Here is an 18,637-nt window from a genome sequence, read left to right as displayed (position 1 = left end):
AGCCCGACTGGTAACGTTAGCAGCACAGTTGTTGTCACTGTTAGCAGCGTCTACCGCCTCCTCTGGCCGTCTGGTGTCATGGCAACAATGGTTTCACGTTACGTCACTGGAGCAGAGCCACAGTGTGGCCACAAGGTGCTGCTCATATACAGCCTAATTTGATCTCAAGTGGGCCAGACCAGTAAAACCACTGAATAAATTACCTATAAATAGTATATTAATATTCATGTAATACATATTATAACTCTGCTTTCTACTATAATAAACCATCTAGGTGTACCCTGCTAAGAGATACTAATACAATGTGCCCAAGCCCACTGAGGCACATTTGTCCTTCAAATCTGAATCACATTGCAAGTCAGCTATCTCAAGCTGGATGTTCATGGGCAGATCAGACGCCTTGACTGTGAATGGCGAGTGAATATGAGGGAGAAAATCAGTGCATTTTATTGAAAAACTGGAATTACTTTTCTTCAATTGTCATATTTTGCAAAGTTATCCATTGGGCCAGATTGGAAGATTGAATATATGAATGTATGAAATTGTAATTTCAAGCATTCAGTTTAGCAGAAGTTACCAAACAACAAATAACATAGAAAAAAGAATGCAAAATCAACAGTTGTCTTTCAACAGTGGTTCAGTAATACACAGTACAGTGATGAATCATTGAGACATGAGACATTTTCATGAGTCTGATATCTGCTTTTTTCTTTTTGTATCTCATTTTAATATCACAATCAGACACAATCAGATATTTGTATTTCTATGATAATGATAAATGCTGGAGAGAGGACGTTTATTAATGCATGCTCGCTTTGTTAACCCTTATTTGAGAACTGCATTGATCTGACTGACACTAACCGTATTTACAATATATTACGCTGACACTGCTAACACAGACTGCAAGACTGGAATGAGCGTATGTTAATTTGTGCATCTTGCACAACCAGGGTATAACATCAGTTCTTTAAGATTTTTTGTTAAACGTCAGATAAAGAGCATTTATACGTACTTCTCTCCGTTAATAATATTGTGAGGGTGAAGTTCAGTTTTGCAATTCATTTTATACTTATTATTTGAGAAATATGTTTTGTAGAGTCTTTCAATCAAGACTAATACATTTGGCCTCTGAGGAGTGAACGGGAGAACTTGTTCAGACGCGTGTTCTGGGCAACAATAAAAACAAATGTCCAATACGGTGTGTATCTTTGGGTGCGGTGACCCATTTATTTTCATTCAATTATTTGCTCACCTTAGCACAGGTATATCTTTTGAGTCCATATGTCATCACAGGTAAGTTTTCCATTCATCCGTTTCCTTCATCACAGTTATCCATTCACCACAAAGAAAAGAGACGTCACGCTACCCACTGACACCGCCAAAAACTGTTTGCCCTCCCCTTCACGCACACACCGTGCTCATCACCTGAGGCTTACCTATATGCATTTCCGGTGCTATGCACCACCTCTTCAAACACAAAAACGGCATATACACAGATATGGTCATAACAAAGGAACAAAAAATAGAAACAAAAATAAAACAAGAAACAAAAAATTATATTATGGCTCCAACATGTTTTTGTCTCTCTGTCAATGTTTGTCTTATCAGAATAAAATAAGTGAAATTGTTATTGTCTGGGCCAAAGACATGTTCAAACTGACTAGCTGGAACATCATACATCATGGCAGGCAACATTTTTATGGTCTTATCAGGTAAGTGTATTTTTTTTCTTGGTTTAAGAATTCTAATCAAAGTAAAGATTCAAAACTTTCAAACATTAACTGAGTAGTATGAAAATGTGAAGCAAACCAGGCAACAATCAAGTAGTAGGCTACAACTGAGTTACTCAATGCAATTATTTGGACCACAGCACAATTTCAAATGTTTTGGCTTTGTACACCAGCACATTGGATATCAATTAAAAGAAATAGCCTCATTTACAAAATGTTTATATAGATGCACAGATTTTTGAGCTGAACTTGTGAATGATTACACACTTTGGGGTGATGACACTGCAGCAATTACATCCCCCATGACCTTCATTTCAAATTGAGTACAGACCTAACCCAAAACAACTGTGTCCCTGTCCAAATGTAGACTGTACCTTATCTTTCACTGTCACACAGGCTATGGATATATGTGTGCATCTATTGGTTTCAATAGAGGCTTCATTTAACACTACTAAATCATTATTATTATCATGACAAAATATCATTATTACAGAAATGTGCATCCTCTCCTTAAGCTCTCATCAATTTTACCACCTTGTTAAAGATGTAAAGAATTGGGCTGAAGCCCAGCGTTACTGCAGGGAGAAGTACACAGACCTGGTTACCATAAACAGTGGGGAAGACATAGTCAGGCTGAGTCACATGTTAGGAGATCACAGTGATGAAGTCTGGATAGGTTTTTATGGTCCCATTGACAACTGGAAGTGGTCTCTGGAAAGGAAGGGATTTTACGGAGAAAAAGAGGCTGAGCTCAGGTTGTGGTACAGATCTGAGCCGAATGATTTCAATGGAGAGTTTGTCTGTGCTGACTTGAGTCCCATTGGCGCATGGTCGGATTATGATTGCTATGGAAAGCGCCCATTCATTTGCTACAATGGTAAGAAAAGAACAACAAAATGAGTCAAGTACAGTATACATTATGGTCTTCCTTATTATCCTTAAGAGTTAATAGTGAAGCAAGTAAACAATAATAATAATAATAATAACAGTAATAATGATGACGATGTTGCCAAAGCCATTGTCATCTATTTGGGGAACATAGCTATATCTATATCTTTATTTGTTAATTGCTGTATGAGATATTCTTCTCTATAATGAATGCATGAAATTTCAGAATATTGTTTGGCTTCCTTCAAGCTACTTGTTATCTTCTATTCTTACATCTAACAGTACACAGTTATAAGCAAAGTCAGTCTTTAAATGGACCAAATAAATTATTTCATGTTAATTTATGCATGAGTGATTACTTGCTGATCCTGTGTCATTTGTCATGCCCCTTCTCACTTTCAATGTTAAGACAAGTCAGTGTTGGTTAAATACTGTGGCATTAAACAAGTCAGTGTAGACTCTGTAAACCAGTGTGATAACATTTTTGATATATTTCAACAACTATTGGATGGGTAGCTGTGAAATTCATGGTCCCCAGAGGATGAATCCTACAGACCTTAATGATCCTCTGATTTTCTCCCTTGTGCCAATGCCTAGACTTTTTGCAATATTTCTCAGAAACTATTTCATGAAACTTGGTAAATCGAAAGGATGAATCCTTTTCCCTGATGTTACCTATAATGCCACTAGGTCAAAGTTTTCTGTTATCCAGTGAAATATCTCAACATCTCCCAGATGGGCTGGCAGACCCTCCTGAAGACATTTATAGTCCCCAGACAAGGAATCCTAAAGACTTTGTTGATCACCTTAAGTTTCCCCTAGAGCCACTGTGAGGTTGACATTTGTGGTTTTGAGTGAAATATCTTGACAACTATTTGATTGATTTATATGAAATTTAGTGCAGATATTCATGTCCCCCTCACGTTGAATTCAGGTAACTTTGGTAGTCTCATGACTTTTCATCTTGCCCCACCAATAGGTCCAAATATCAGATTGTCCAATACTTTCAAAATATACACAAAACTAATGAAAATCCCAGCAATGACAGTGAACATTATACCTGTTAATCAGCACGTTAGCATTGTCTTTATGAATCATGTTAGTATGCTGACATTAGCATTTACCTCAAAACACTGCTGTACCCATAGTTACAGCCTTCCACTGCCAGCAGCTGTAAACTCTTAGTTTTGTTTCACTGTTCTTGTTATTGTATGAGTGAAATTGCTAGAGATTTCTCTATTGTGACTTATTTTACAGAGTTTTCAGAGACTAAATACATCTATGTAAAAAAAGAGGTGACTTGGCCTGATGCTCAGAGTAGAGAATTCTCAGGGAGAATTACACTGACATTGCCAATGTAAGGAACACATCTGAGAATGCAGAAATGACTAAGCTGGTGGAACAATTGCATGGATTGACCTGTACAAAGAGTATTGGAGTTGGTCAGATGGTCAGCAGATAAATTCATTCAGAAACTGGGGTGAGAGTCAACCAGATAAAACCACAGGTTCATGTGTGACAATAAAGAACAGTAAATGGACTACGAGGCCTTGTATGAACAGCTATGGTTTTGTCTGCACTGGTCAGTTAAGTTCTGAAAAGTCAGTATTCAAGATCTGTTTGTGGCATGGCTTTCAATTTTACAGTTGACCACATAAACATAATGTGACTGATATTTTTATCTAAGATGATAGTGTGTCAAAGTGGACGATGAAGGTGATGTTGAGAAAATCTGATCCCTCAGTGGACCTGGAAGAGATGCAGGACTCCATCTTGCAGCAGGTATCAAATGATGTTGAATATAATGAAGAAATGTTATTTGCATTTTGATAAGCTATTTTTCTATAATTATTGGATAGATATATACTATAGGATGAAGATGATTTTGGTGATCGACTTACATTTCATCCACCATAATGCTGAAATGTGTATATCAGGTGTCAAACATTAGTATATTAACATGTTAAAATAAGTCTGTGAACATAAAAATGTGATGAACATGGTAAAGTTGGCAAACAATAATCTGTTTTATTATTTTACTTCAATTGTCAGTTTGAAGTCAGATAGCTGTTTTTTGGTAGTAGTTGGTTTTTTGGTTGTACAGTATAGTATGAGAAATGTCGATCATTTTATTCCCACATTGTATAGAACACTACAGCAGACACTACATTTTAGACAGTGACTTTAGGTTTGATAAGCAGATAAGCTCTATAGTCAAAACAAGCTTCTTTCAGTTAAGACTATTAGCAAAAGTAAAGGATTATCTCCCCTGAAATGATTTCGAGAGAGTTATTCATACCTTCATTACATCACGCTTAAACTACTGTAATTCTTTGTTTGTTGGTTTCTGTTCCAAAGGTTTGAAATAGCGTTTCAAAGTTCTTTAATGCAGAATTACAGCCACCACGGGCATCCGGTCAAGCATGAAGGAGACAGTAGAAGTTTAATTTGCAACCGTTAATTTCCATTCGTCATTGGTGGAGTGTAGCCTAAAAACATAATAAAAATACGGTCAATAAACTTGAACTAGAAACAGTAAACTGAGGCACCTTTTCCATATCAGGTATCCTGAATAACTACACATTTACTCCACTAGGTGGCACACTAAAACCACAAATTATTCTGAATTACTGCATTACTTAATAATCTAATGCAATCCCCTGAAACTGTAACATGTTTTAACAAGCTATTCATCCAGATGACACAGAAATGGGTATAGAAGTAAACATTGTTACTTGCCAACTTACTTTGTTGCATCTACACACACTCAGAACTGTAATGATGATTCTTGTAGCCATCCTTCACTAAGCACCGCCCCAAAATATCCCTCTAGGGTACCAATCCCTGATTGGTCAACAGAACACACACCAAACCAATCACATAAAGCAATACTGAACATTAAAGGAGGTCTAAAAGAAAGATACCCCTCACCTTTAATTGGGCATTTTCAACAGTCTCGACAAGTCAGCACTGCACCGTTTACAGGTAGTCCAAAATAGTCTCAAAAATAGTTTTGCTTATTATTATTTCACTTCAGCTGAGCTTCTATGTGACCGTTATTGTGACACTGCAAGGCTGTTTTCACATTCATCAGTAATGTGTGCTGTTCTTGAGTCTGAATTGAATGTGCGTGCATAGAGAAGATTTTGTGACATCACAACCAATTTGGAGGCCAGTTGTAGTGCTGTAGGACTTTTCAGTGAAGTGGGAACTATCTTGTTAACATTTTAATGAAAGATATTTGCATATTCATAGATTTTTTTGGATGAGGGAATAGTATAAGTAGTGGAAGAATTTTAACAAGTTCATTAAAGTTTGTTGTGGTAAAACAAGCATATTGAACACAAATAATACTTCAAATTGGTGTTTTTGACAGGACTGATGACAAAAGAATAAAAAAGACTGATATTTGGGGTTAAGTAGTAATGGCGTTTCCAATGGCAACAGCTACAAAGAGAAAGTTGACACCTACACCTGGCTACAGCACTGGTCAGCACTGGTCACCTGCCAGAGTCTCCGACCGCCTCCTCCTCCTCCACCTCATCCCCTCGGGCCGGACTGTCCACCCTCTTTGGGGGTTATTACTCTCCTCATGCTGATTAGGTTTGGATGAATAGCCACCTTTGTTCGCCTCTGGTTCCCACGACCCGGCATTCGCCTGGCAGTCGCGTGGCTCTAAAACAGGGGCCCCCGCTTTAAGGGACCCAAAGGTGGGGGGACATCTGGTCAATCTGACATCTGCTTGCTAACAGTTAACAGCAGATGTCTGACACTTGAAAACATGAAGTGTGATCAAAGCCAGCTAAAGACGCTGCACGATTTGCTCCTTCAGGCAACAGCCGACATGTCCTTCTCTTTCCAAAAGAGAAGAGATCTTTGCTGTGTCAGTCTCCCCTGCTGCAGCCAGCTGCTGGGCAATAGTGGTGTTATTATTATGATAAATGGGCCAAATAGACTTTAGGAATAAGGAGAAATGGCTGATAAAAAATGATTAGGGATTAATGTCTTTAAAACGGATCTCATCTTCCATACAGGCAAATATAGTCAGATATATTCTCTGGTGATTTGTCAGTCTATTGTGTCTTCCTGTGTGCTTTGAAGAAATAGGTTTGGCCTTTTTGCAGGTATTGTAACGTCGCTCCTGAAAACAATGGGCGAGGGGCTCCCGGGAGTAAAGCACGGTAACTTCACACTCTTGTTCATTCCTGGGAGAAGAGGAAACTGCAGTTTTTTGTTGGGTGGAGGCTGAGGAGGGAGGGCAGTGCATGGTTTCAGGCTGGACATCTGTCGCTTGTGAGGTTTTTTTTCTTTTTTTTTTTCTAGGCCGGGTCCCTCGGTTATTGAATGGAGCCAGTGACCTGTCAGTCTTGACTGATGGGAAGCCGTGTGTGGGAAAATCCAGCAGCCAAAGAGTTGGAGCATTCACATGCTAATTGCGCTCTATAAATACGAGGGCCGCGCCGCGCCGAGGGCCCTAGAGACGCGCTGAGATCCAGAGGAGAAGAGACACAAGCGCACTGCAGACACCCAAGAAAGAAAACAAAAACATGACTGCTTCATCTATGGCTCACAATGTGGGAAAACATCCCAGTGCCAAAGAGGAAAGAAAGGTATTTTACATTTGGATATACTACGGATCATTTTCTTTTCTTTTTAAGATAAATTCATCATCCTCTACGCTCCAGTATGTACCTCGCCATCTTGACTTCCTTTAACTGAGCATTATTTCTTTCTCTTTTTTTTTTTTACTCTTAATAGATGAGAAAGCCCCTTATCGAGAGGAAACGACGGGAGAGGATAAACAATTGTTTGGATCAGCTGAAAGAAACAGTGATCGGAGCGTTCAGACTTGATGTGAGTATCTCCTCACATGTCTCATCCCCTCTGCAAGTAAACAATGAAAGCTGAATCAGCTTAACTTAACAAAAAATGCTCCTCTCTCAACAGCAATCCAAACTGGAGAAAGCTGATATTCTAGAAATGACAGTGAAGCATCTGCAAAACATCCAGAGCAATAATCTCCACGGTAAGGAACATGGCTCTGTGTACATGTGTTTGTGAGTTACATAGCCTACTGGAGGTGTCTATCGCAGGATTGATTTTATTCATAGTCTGAATTTAGTCACATCATGCTGGCTGCTATCTAAATAACCTAATAATTCTGGGTCAAAACTGGGATTCATTATGTGATAAATGCCTAAAGATCCTTCACGAGCAAAGATGACACAAGGCAGCAGAGGGCAGCATCAGCATGTAAATGTATCATTATGTCATGAGTGTGTAAATGTGATCAGCTGTAAGTTGATTGTTAGGTGAGTGTTTGTGAACAACATTTTTTTAATAGTCCAGTGTATATATTTTTTGGTCAGTTGTGAAACATTATGTGGTACTGAGCAGCTTCCTGTTAGGAAACAGCAATATTTGCGGCTGGCTTGCTGTATGCAGGTTGTGTAGTCACCACCAGAGGCTGCTATGACACATGTAACCTCATTCCTCACTTTCTCCCTTCAGATCCTACATTAGGACTGGAGGCCCAGCAGAAATACAGCACAGGGTACATTCAGTGCATGCACGAGGTGCACAACATGCTCCTCAGCTGTGAGTGGATGGACAAAACTCTCGGCTCCCGGCTGCTCAACCACCTCCTTAAGTCCCTGCCCAGGTCCACCTACGAGCGCCCTCTCCAGGCCACACCCAGACATGATGTCCCTCCTCTGGCCAGCCAAGCCACTGGACTCCCCAGCACACCCCTCAGAGGGGACCCTTTGCCCTCTAGGCAGCTGCAGACAGAGGGTCCCACCTGCCAAGTGACTGGACGTCAGGAGAGAGCAGCGCTTCACAGCTCCCACCTGGGGATGCTGGAGATGTGGAGGCCCTGGTGAACTGGTGGATTAATGATCTTGGTTGTCCATTTTGTTAGGCCATCCTCTGTTATGTATCTTATAGATATGCTGCTCAGAAGACAAACGTTTGGGGCAGTTTTGTTCCGGGAATTATTATTATTGTAGGTGTGCTATAATAATTCTATACAGACCTTTTCTCAGTACTTCCTTTAGAAGTCGATCTCTAGTAGCCTGCATTATAGAAGGCTCTTATTAATCTTTCATGTATTTATTGTATTAACAGCGTATTTATTTGTAAGGTATGGATTTGCTTCTTAGACCACTTCCTTGGCATTGCATAGATTTGTATGTCTTTCTCCTTTTCTGTATAATTAACCCAAACCTTATTAATAATAAAACTTATTGTACACTCTTAACATCTATTCAGCTTTATGAACAGTTTTGTCAATGTACAATTGCTCTTCTCAATTATGTTTTGACATTTTGCTATAATGGCCATGCAGTGCAAGTGGACAGGACTAATGGGAGAGAGAAAGACCCTGACATATAAAAGGTTCCCATGATTTTAAACAATTTTTAAGTTTGTCAAGAGTTCAATCATAAAATCAAATTCTGCAGCTCAGTGTTTCTTTTTTAGCTGAGCAGCAAATTATTCATTCTCACAATGTTTCTCTTCAAATGTCCCAGTAAGTCATGACAGTGTGACAGTGAGCCAGCATGAACAATACCAGGACCCTGAAACTGAAATAGCTACATGGAATTCAGCCATCATTAGTTTTATTATTCAAACTTGTTTTTTATAGTATAACATGTAAAAATGTCTGTTATGATACAGGCTTACTGGTCTCACATTTGTGTGGTGGCAAAAAAGAAGTTGTTTCATTGTTTTCCAGCTAACATGCTAATTGAATGATATGAGTACACATCAGGAGCTTTGGAGTTTTTCCGCCCCCTAGTGACCAAAATTGAAGCTTTAAATAAAAGGTCAGTGTTTTCTAAATGCCAAAACAATATTTAACGTTTTGGTTCCCTTACGCTTAGGTCTTCTAATGACCACCTCTGAAACCTTTGCTGCCCTCTCAATGCTCTTAGAGTAAGTAGAATTGTTTGTGGTGCTTAAAGCATAGGACCTTTCTATAGAAGATACTTGGACTTGTCACAGTAGCAAAAGCACAGGCCTTAACAGGTGGGCAAATTCCATTTAGCTACTACAGTTTCAGGGTATTGGTATTTATCATGCTGTCACACTGTCATGGCTTGCTGGGTCACTGGAATGGAACAGAAACATTGTTAATGTTATTATTACCACCTGTTATTACCTTTCCTGCTGTGGAGTCAAGATGTCTGATCCTTCACAGGGTAGAAAGTAGTTCCAATGAAAAGTGTTCACAGTGGATTATCCAGCATAGCCAGGGCATTGAGGCATGTTGCATTTCACACTTTCAAATATCATTTTTTGATTTTTGAGGCACAACAATATAAAATCCGATTCAGCTCCAGTGTATTGAAGTCATGACAAAATACATAAATGACAGTTATAAATCATAATGTTGTTTTTGTGATTTATAGTGATTTTTAGAACAACCCATGTCAAGGATCAGCAACAGAGTCATGATAATTTAATGCATGAATTAATGGAGGGTGCTTCTCAACATTAGGAAATGATTGAGCCACTATGACTTTACCTGATTAGTTAACACTTAATCATTTCATTTGACTTATTTCATTAACACTTACATCATACATTAACTAATATGTCATTAAATTAGTTAGTGGAAAAAGTTGCAGGTCCATCATCATGCTCAACACTGGCACATGTCATGCTATGAACACATTCTGGATATCTACAGCTGACCAATATCAGGTGCAACTACATGACAATTCATTTTATTTCAAGACCAATCCAGTGGATTTCTAACTTGGAAAACAAATGCAGACTTGTGTCTCCTCGAGTCATGCGATGTATACTCATCTGCAAATGATTGCTTACTGTTTAATGTTTAAAAACGTCATGTTCCACCCTTAGAATGTATGACATAAAGACCACTGGTTCATGCAACAACCTGTAGATGTTTGCATCTGATGACACGTTTGATTTAAAAAACACTGCTTCATAAAGTCATAGTGACTTGATCGATAGTGACAGGAATTCATGATACATCCTGCATTAATTCAGCCAAATCATCATGACTCATGCATTATTTATTTATGTACATATTGTTTATTTATTTATTTATTTAATGTTAACAATGAGTAGACTAAAGGGAGCCTGTGAGGGACTGCATTTTGCATATACTTTCCATAGTTGATCAAATCTGGTCAACAAAAGTAATAGCAAGATACATGACAGTGTTTCAATGATGCTGATATACTGGACATTTACCTCTCTAATGATAGGCTAATTGCAGTTGAGAATTATTCACACATCATGTTTATATGAGATTATGTTATTTAGTATAAACCCAATGAGAAAGGGTTTTTGGAGCTCTTCAAAGTGTCAAAGCCTCCATCTGAACGCACAAAAGCGTGTGACTGTGGTCACGGCGAGTGTTTTGGTACATTTACGCTTTAATAAAGGTGTAATTCATCATTGCGTTTTAAAAACTATCAATGTGGATATGGCCCATTCTCTTGCTATTATTGCCGTTATGATTGGCCGCCACATGGAGCCAGGCGGCGGGGTTGAAGAGAGGGAGAGAGACAGAGAGGGGGAAGCCTGGTCCCTCATCGAGCTCGATAACAAAAGCGAGCCGAGACAGCTGCTCTCTCCACAGTCCACACTATTAAAGATCTGGAACAGGGATCTGGGGGTGGCGAGGTGCCAAAAACCCTGCACTTCAAAGGTCTGAAAGTCTTCCTTCATTTGGGGCAATAGATTTTAGTGGTGCTTTTTGCGGAAATGCTGCGCAATTGTGGTAATTCCGTGCGTAAAAGAGCACCTGAACACACAGCGCAGCATTTACCTGGAAGGTGGCACAGATGACGACGTGGACCTTTTTCGAGCAGACAGATCTGCTCTATTGTATGGCTAATTTGCATGATAATACAGCAGACAAAACATGCATTATAACGACTTCAGTGTTGAGCACCCTTATAAGACATAAACAAACACCCAGACGCAGAAAGTCTCATGTCTGTCCCACGTATACCAGCATCACTAATCCTTAACAGTCCAAATGTTGTTTAAATATCGTAAGTCGCATCTATGGCTTGTTTAGACACACAATAATCCCATGGCACAAATGATGCAGGTTATCAGCAAAATCAACCAGATATTATGAACTATCTTCCAGCAGAGCGGGCAACGTGAGAATGCAGTTACACACAAATCAGAAGTCACCAAACAACAGGGAGAACAAACGAGGCGCAGGCCAACACCTGTCGCTTTCTTTGGAGAAGGGCCCTAATTCCCCCGGCTGATTCAGTTTGGGCCGAGGGGCCACCAGCAGCAGCTGCCAACTGAAGGCATCGCGTTACATCCGCCAAACAGCCGGGTAAATCTGCTGAGGCTCGGACACAAAAGACAAGAAAAAGAAGAATGGGTAGGGCAGAAAACAGAACGGACAGATTTTTGTACCAGTAATGATGAGATGCTCTAGTGCAGTGGTCTCCAACCCTGCTCCTGGAGAGCTACTGCCCTGCATGTTTTAGGTATCTCCTCACTCTAACACACCTGATTCTAATAATCAACTCGTTATCAAGCCCTTTGACGAGCCTCAGCTGCTTGATAACGAGTTAGAGTGAGGAGATACCTAAAACATGCAGGGCAGTAGCTCTCCAGGAGCAGGGTTGGAGACCACTGCTCTAGTGTGTAAAGCTGGTCACAACATTGCGCAACAAGGATTTAAAGCCAGAAATATAAATTATATTTGTATACCATGAATTTATATCATAACTCACTCTTGAAATGCAATCCTCAGGATATTTAATACGGTGGTCAGAACGTTATAATTAGAGTTTTATATAAACAATAAAGTGTATGCATCAATAACAGCCTTTTCTCCCTGTGGCTCTGCCTGATAATGAATTGTGTACAGCTGAGTGGAAGTACACACAGTTCATTAGTAGCAACAGTGAAGGGAAAAACAGAGCGGTCGATCCCTTAACCCAAAAAAAATCTGATTAAAGCCAGTCCAGCTCCCCAGGGCGCAGACCGGGGCTGACCGGAGACAAAGAGAGTGGGCGCTCATTGGCTCCGGCCGTGTGCGCTCTGTTGTCCCCCAGCGAGAGCAGCTCAGCCCCTATTCACATGTTAATAAGCCCCTATAAATACTAACAACAGCCACTCAGCGCCAGCAGCACGTCTCACTTGGATTGCACAATAAACACAGGGTGCCTCGCCTCGCCTGCGAGTTTGTCGATTTTTTTTTCTTCCTGTAACCGGTTCCGTTTGCCAGCTGCCCCCTCGCTGACGAATTTGGAGTAAAAAAATCAGCAGTGGGAGAAGCCACAGAAGCGGCGATCTAACCAACATGGCCCCCTCGTCTCGGCCCAGCAGCGAAGGACTTGACATGGAAGAAGATGAACCTTACTACGGGATTCAGAAAGGAGACAGAAAGGTAGCAAACAGATGGGATAACTCTCCACTCTCTGGACACACTTGGCACTGACGCACTTGTCACACCGGTTTCACACAGCATCAGTCTGTATTACATCTCTCATTGATGCAAACAGCAGTTTTTTTGCCAGGATTGTGTAGTTGAAGAGGAAACCTATTGATTTTTAACAGTTAATTACATCTCACATAAGGTTGCAACTTTAACCACAGAGCGAGGAACAACAATGCTTTTCTATTACGCATTCACCACTCACATCATCTAAATGACTACACACAGCTCTGAGATTAATTGTGGTCTTTCCTGCAGATAAGGAAACCCCTGGTGGAGAAGAAGAGGCGAGCTCGCATCAATGAGAGTTTGCAGGAGCTGCGGACGTTGCTAGCAGACACAGACGTGAGTACAGCGCGCACACTGCGCCCCATGTTCACCTGTCCACCCTCCTCCTCTTCCTCCCAGTCATGTAGAGGTGGATCATGGTTCTGATGGAGCTTCACTTGTTTTTTTTCCACAGTTTCATTCCAAGATAGAGAACGCAGAGGTGCTGGAGATGACGGTGAAAAAAGTGGAGGATGTACTCAAGAACCGAACTCAAGGTATGCACCAATCTGTTTAACCTTTACACACTATACCATCAGAACTGGAGTGTGCACCCTCCTTAAACAACATTAACAAGTAATTTAATATTAATAACATATGGTGATTTGGGGAGATTTTAGAAGATATTTTAAGAGGTTGTGAAACATTCATTTAGAATATGAAGTGATCAAGCAGGCGTTCATTGTACTCAGCTAGAATGACTTCAGGACAGTTGTAGTTAAATGCAATGCAGCAGGGAAAAGATTATATTAAAGCTGCATCACCTTATTATGATAACCAAACTTCAAACTGATGTACAGTCTGATTACCATATAAAAATATGTGTCTGGGGATGCAGGAGTGAAGTTAAGTTAAATTTACAGGATGACAGCAAACCAGCTTTTTCTGGCTTTTAAGTTGCAGGTTTTATTTAATTACTCAGTGTTTTCTCAGCTGGATAACCAGGATCTAACACCACTCCTTAGTGTGTGGTTGGACTTCACTGGACTCAGTGGTGGAAGAAGCATTGAGAGTCCTGTACTGAAATAAAAGTAGCATAACACAATTTAGATATACTCACTGACAAGTAAAAGTTCTTCATTCAAAATTTAAGTACATTTTCATTTTATTATCACATATTTAAAGCACTTAAAGTACCAAATGAAAAAGTACTTATTATGCAGAATGGTACCACTCAGAAGTTTCTATTAATGTATATGGTATATTACTGAATTGTAATTATTGATGCATAAACATTCCAGTAGAAATGTATAACCACTTTATATAGTTGCTATCAAATACATGTGGTCAATAAAAGTATAATAGTCCTCTCTATAGTGGAATAGAAGTATAAAAACAAAAACATGGAAATACTCATGTAAAGTACAAGTATGTATATTTGAATGCTTTCCATCAGTGTTTAGGACAATGAGCTGTGCAATAAGTTGTAGTCATTTAATAATCTCTCTCTCTCCTCACACAGAATCAGACGCACTCAGCCGTGAAGCCAGTGAGAGATTTGCGGCCGGCTACATCCAGTGCATGCACGAGGTCCACATGTTTGTGTCCAGCTGTCCGGGGATCGATGCAACGGTGGCGGCAGAGCTCCTCAACCATCTGCTGGAGTGCATGCCCCTGAATGAGGACCACCTCCAGGACGTGCTGATGGATTTAATCACGGACACTTCTGCGAGCAGCACTTGGCACGGAGGCGGTGACACCCTCTGCACGTCCCTGGCCTCCCCCGGCGGAAGGAGCACATCCAGCTGCTCGTCATCGGCCCTCTCCCCAGCCCCGTCCACCACGTCCAGCGAGGACCTGTGCTCCGACCTGGACGAAACCGACAGCGAGCACAACCAGAGCTCCACGGAGGGGTTGGAGAACAGGGAGGGCCTGAACATGCCCACCATCACCTACCCTCGGTCCATGTGGAGACCCTGGTAGGGGTGCTGGGGCTTGGAAAGGATGCAGTTGGGATACGTTGAAGCAGGGTTCGTGGGTGTTCTTTTAAGATATGACACTGAGCGTCCCACAGAAAGGGAAAATTCCACCCTAGAACATATGAACACTTGGAAAACTGCCATTTGTGCGCTCATTTACACCTGTAGATTATTCACCACATGCATGGATTTTTTCCTGGGCTCCCTGCACTGATGATTAACATCACATCTGTTGCACAAGAAGCACAGAGACGCTGCCAGGAGCCTCAGTTGAGGGATCACGACTGTGGCGTTTCTCTTCACCCTGCAGTGCTGCAAGATTACACCCTTTACTCTTTATTTCTGGGGAAATGTAGGAGCAGATTGAAGGAACACCATGTCATCAGAAAATCCCACCTGAAGTACAATACATTGGATATCACAGAAAAATGTTAAAGGGTGGAGTTTTCCTTTAAGGGCCTTTTCTTTCCAGGGTCTCTCCAGCTCGGAAACCTCCTGTAGTGACACACTGGCTTTGATTCCACCTGAGTGTTGTGACTTTTCCTTAAACCCAGAGAAACCTTCCCTCTCAACACTTCACTTATAACCCAACAGCAAAGGACAGACGAGGAACAGTTCAGCATGTTCACACTGTTTTTGTGTCAATAACTCCGTGTATATAGGATTTGTACGAGGAGAAAAGCTCTTTTAGAAACCCAGAAGTTTGGCAATGCGTCTGATTAATATAAATATTTCTATTGTATTTCATAAAGGCCTGTAGTTTATTAAACCAGTAGCCTCCTTCAGAACGACCACTATATATTGTAATGATGTTTAGAGATGTTTTGCCAGGAAAATGTCTGAATTTGCTAAATAAAATAAAATAATGTAACTGAAATGCTGTTGTCTGATTTGACTCAATACACTGGAGAGAAAAAAAGCCAAAATGTTTAAGGATAAAGTGGGCAAAAAAGTTTTTTATTGAGACAGAATTGTGAAATAAAGATGGTGTCAATAAGGTAGGCAGTATTTATGTATCAGTAAAGAATTGGTTTTCATTATAAAAGACACCAGTTTAAATGGTATTAAATGATTTATCCTTATAAACCTATGAGAAGTTTATTTTGACGTTTGATTCCTATCAGCCTATTTTTTCACAGCTTTTAGCTTTTTGTGAACAAACCAAAACACAATATATGCTTATAAGGGTTTTATTGTGATTATTTTACACTTTTTCTCTGCTACTAACGCGTCATTACGGTCACACACAGTCTTAGGTCTGAGGCACTGTCTGCTCTGTCTTGTAGAAAAATAAACGACATAAATGATCATATCCTCAAGATTTGCTGTCTTGTTTCTGATAACATTTCATTCTCCTGGGTCCGATCTGCAGTCCCCTCACACCACGAGGACGCGCAGTGCGTGTGCGCACATGAAAGAGTCGCACCTCTTCAAAGTGTCTTCACTCTCACCTCAGATCCAATGACCATATTAACAAAGGACTGTTAGATCCTGCCTGGACCCACCATCAACCTACAGCGACGCAACTTGCTCCCTCTTTCTTGATATTAAATGAAATATTATAAGTTCCCAACCTGCGTAAAGACTACGTCTAATATTTAGGGGAAAATCGCCCTTTGTTCATTATCTACGTTATCTGTTGTCAGATGATCTCGCTGGAGTCTTGCATGGAGAATTAATTGGGGTGGAGGAGGTGGAGGTAATGTGGTCCTGGGTGTGAATGTCGGAGGAAACACATTGAAATGGGAGCGGACGAGACACGGTGATCAAAGTTGCTGGCGACCATTTGACAGAAGAGCGTCTAAGCCCACAGAGTTGAAAAGACACTAAAAAGGATACAAGCAGGCTCAGATTCTTCAAAGGGGTGCAAAAAGCACACACACACACGCACACACACACATGCACACACACACACGCACGAAGACACAGACATGGGCTATCAGGGGCCGCAGAGGGGGATTAGAGACACGTTTTCCTTATATAAAAAGTGACATATGCTCAGTGTAAAAATACTGAAATCATGAAAGGTAAAAGTAAAGGCAACAAAGGAGGGTATAACCACCAAATGCATTTGTGTCTCACCATGGCAACCGCAAAGTTGTATGTCCTAGGACTAATCTTGAATGCTTTAAGAAATGATTTAATAAATAAAGCCAGCATGTTTTATTAGTAAGTGCGTTCTAGCATTTCAGTGTTGTAGCTGGTTCAGGTTTAGTTCATTCAAACTACTTAATGTGCTACTGAGGGGATAAATCATAAACAGTCCATCACATTTTATAAATGTATATCTAACATATGAATCTGCAGTGTAGGTGTCAGGTGAATGTAGTCAAGTTAGGGCATAAAGTGGCATAGAAAGTATAGGATGGTGGCTAGTATGTATGTTTATTACCTGAAAAAATTAGTAAATTCTGTCAGTTTTGATGAAAAAATACTTCAGGAACCCAGAACCAGAGTGTTGTAAGTGCTGTGAGTCAGTCCACATGCTTGAACTGATCTTAGACGCACCCCTGATTGAAGTGAGTAGTTCTGGGCAATTTTCCTGGTCAGCTGTCACCAAATTTCACCACCAGCTCCAAGTTTAACATCCAGACAGACAAACAGCTGTCTTTTTACTGGAACACTACTTTCTTTTTTTATGCTCCTTCTCTTTTTGGTCTTTTAGATTTGAGCCAAACGGTGTTATGCAATGTCCAGGACTATAACCAGTCATTGTAATTTTGTGGCCCTGTGTAGTTTGTATCCTTTTGTGTTGAAGGGAACAGGTGGGTGAATGGGTGGGGGGGAGGGGGTAGGAGTGTAGTTTTTCAGGGTCCTTAGCTTAATTAAAATGTTGTCACACCCTCACCGAACAAAATGTTATTTACTGAAACAGACAGACAGATATTCATAGTATCATGGTGGATAAGACGATCACTTTTAATGAAATAAACTATGAAATTGTGAAGTTTTTGTAAGGACACTGTGGAAAACCAGAGTTAATGAGTGTGGGAATACTTCCCTCCATCAAACCCCTGCATCTCACTGCTAGTCTGCTAACTGAAAACGACAGATGACAGCCCGACCACATTACCAGATTTCGTTTTAGCGGGAGGGGGGAAAAAAACCTACATCAGACAGGAGGGAGGACTCGTGCATCAGCTGCGGGTTTGTGACCGTGCATATGAATTCTGAGTTCAAAGGTCGGTGCAATGCAACAGTTGGCGCGAGAGAGAGGTTTAACGGTGGAGGCGAGCATATGGCGCTGAAACGGATCCCTGGGGAACTCTGCCGTCCTTGGGTGCTTCCTCAACTGTCTTTGACTGTGAGAGAACAATCACTTGCCTATAGGACATAAGCAGCAGCAACAGCAGAATGCTTATATGTGCTGCATGTACTAAAAAACCCATCATATTCATCATTTAACGTCTGTCTCACAGGAACAGACAGAAAATGCTAAATTCTGGGTGTTGGAGATTTTATAAAAAGGAGCCTCTGACTCACATAAATCTTAAATGAGATAAGAAAATGTAGTTAAAGGGGCTATTCACATAAAAGATGCTGGTGCTTGTATAATGAGAAGAAGAGCATGGTAAAAGGTTTTTAGATGTTTTGGATTTAGA

At 40.6% G+C, this 18,637-nt stretch overlaps 2 protein-coding genes across 2 annotated transcripts; both read left to right on the top strand.

Annotated features, from left to right (window-relative positions):
- The first annotated feature begins 7,165 nt into the window (after positions 1-7,165).
- Positions 7,166-8,500, top strand: her8.2 (hairy-related 8.2). Its single transcript, XM_062419622.1, has 4 exons — positions 7,166-7,228; positions 7,377-7,472; positions 7,566-7,644; positions 8,130-8,500. Exons 1-4 carry the CDS (start codon positions 7,166-7,168, stop codon positions 8,498-8,500), a joined length of 609 nt encoding a protein of 202 aa, XP_062275606.1.
- Positions 8,501-12,710: 4,210 nt separating this feature from the next.
- On the top strand, positions 12,711-15,573 carry her13 (hairy-related 13). The gene is given in 5 exon segments (XM_062418685.1): positions 12,711-12,824; positions 12,826-13,020; positions 13,327-13,413; positions 13,532-13,613; positions 14,579-15,573. Coding segments are annotated over 5 exon segments (939 nt in total). The 3' UTR covers positions 15,040-15,573.
- Positions 15,574-18,637: the final 3,064 nt, after the last annotated feature.

This window comes from Scomber scombrus, chromosome 5 (assembly GCF_963691925.1).
Source record: "Scomber scombrus chromosome 5, fScoSco1.1, whole genome shotgun sequence".
Taxonomy (NCBI): domain Eukaryota; kingdom Metazoa; phylum Chordata; class Actinopteri; order Scombriformes; family Scombridae; genus Scomber; species Scomber scombrus.
The sequence above is the reverse complement of the archived record's forward strand: the minus strand, read 5'-3'. Positions and strand labels throughout refer to the sequence as shown.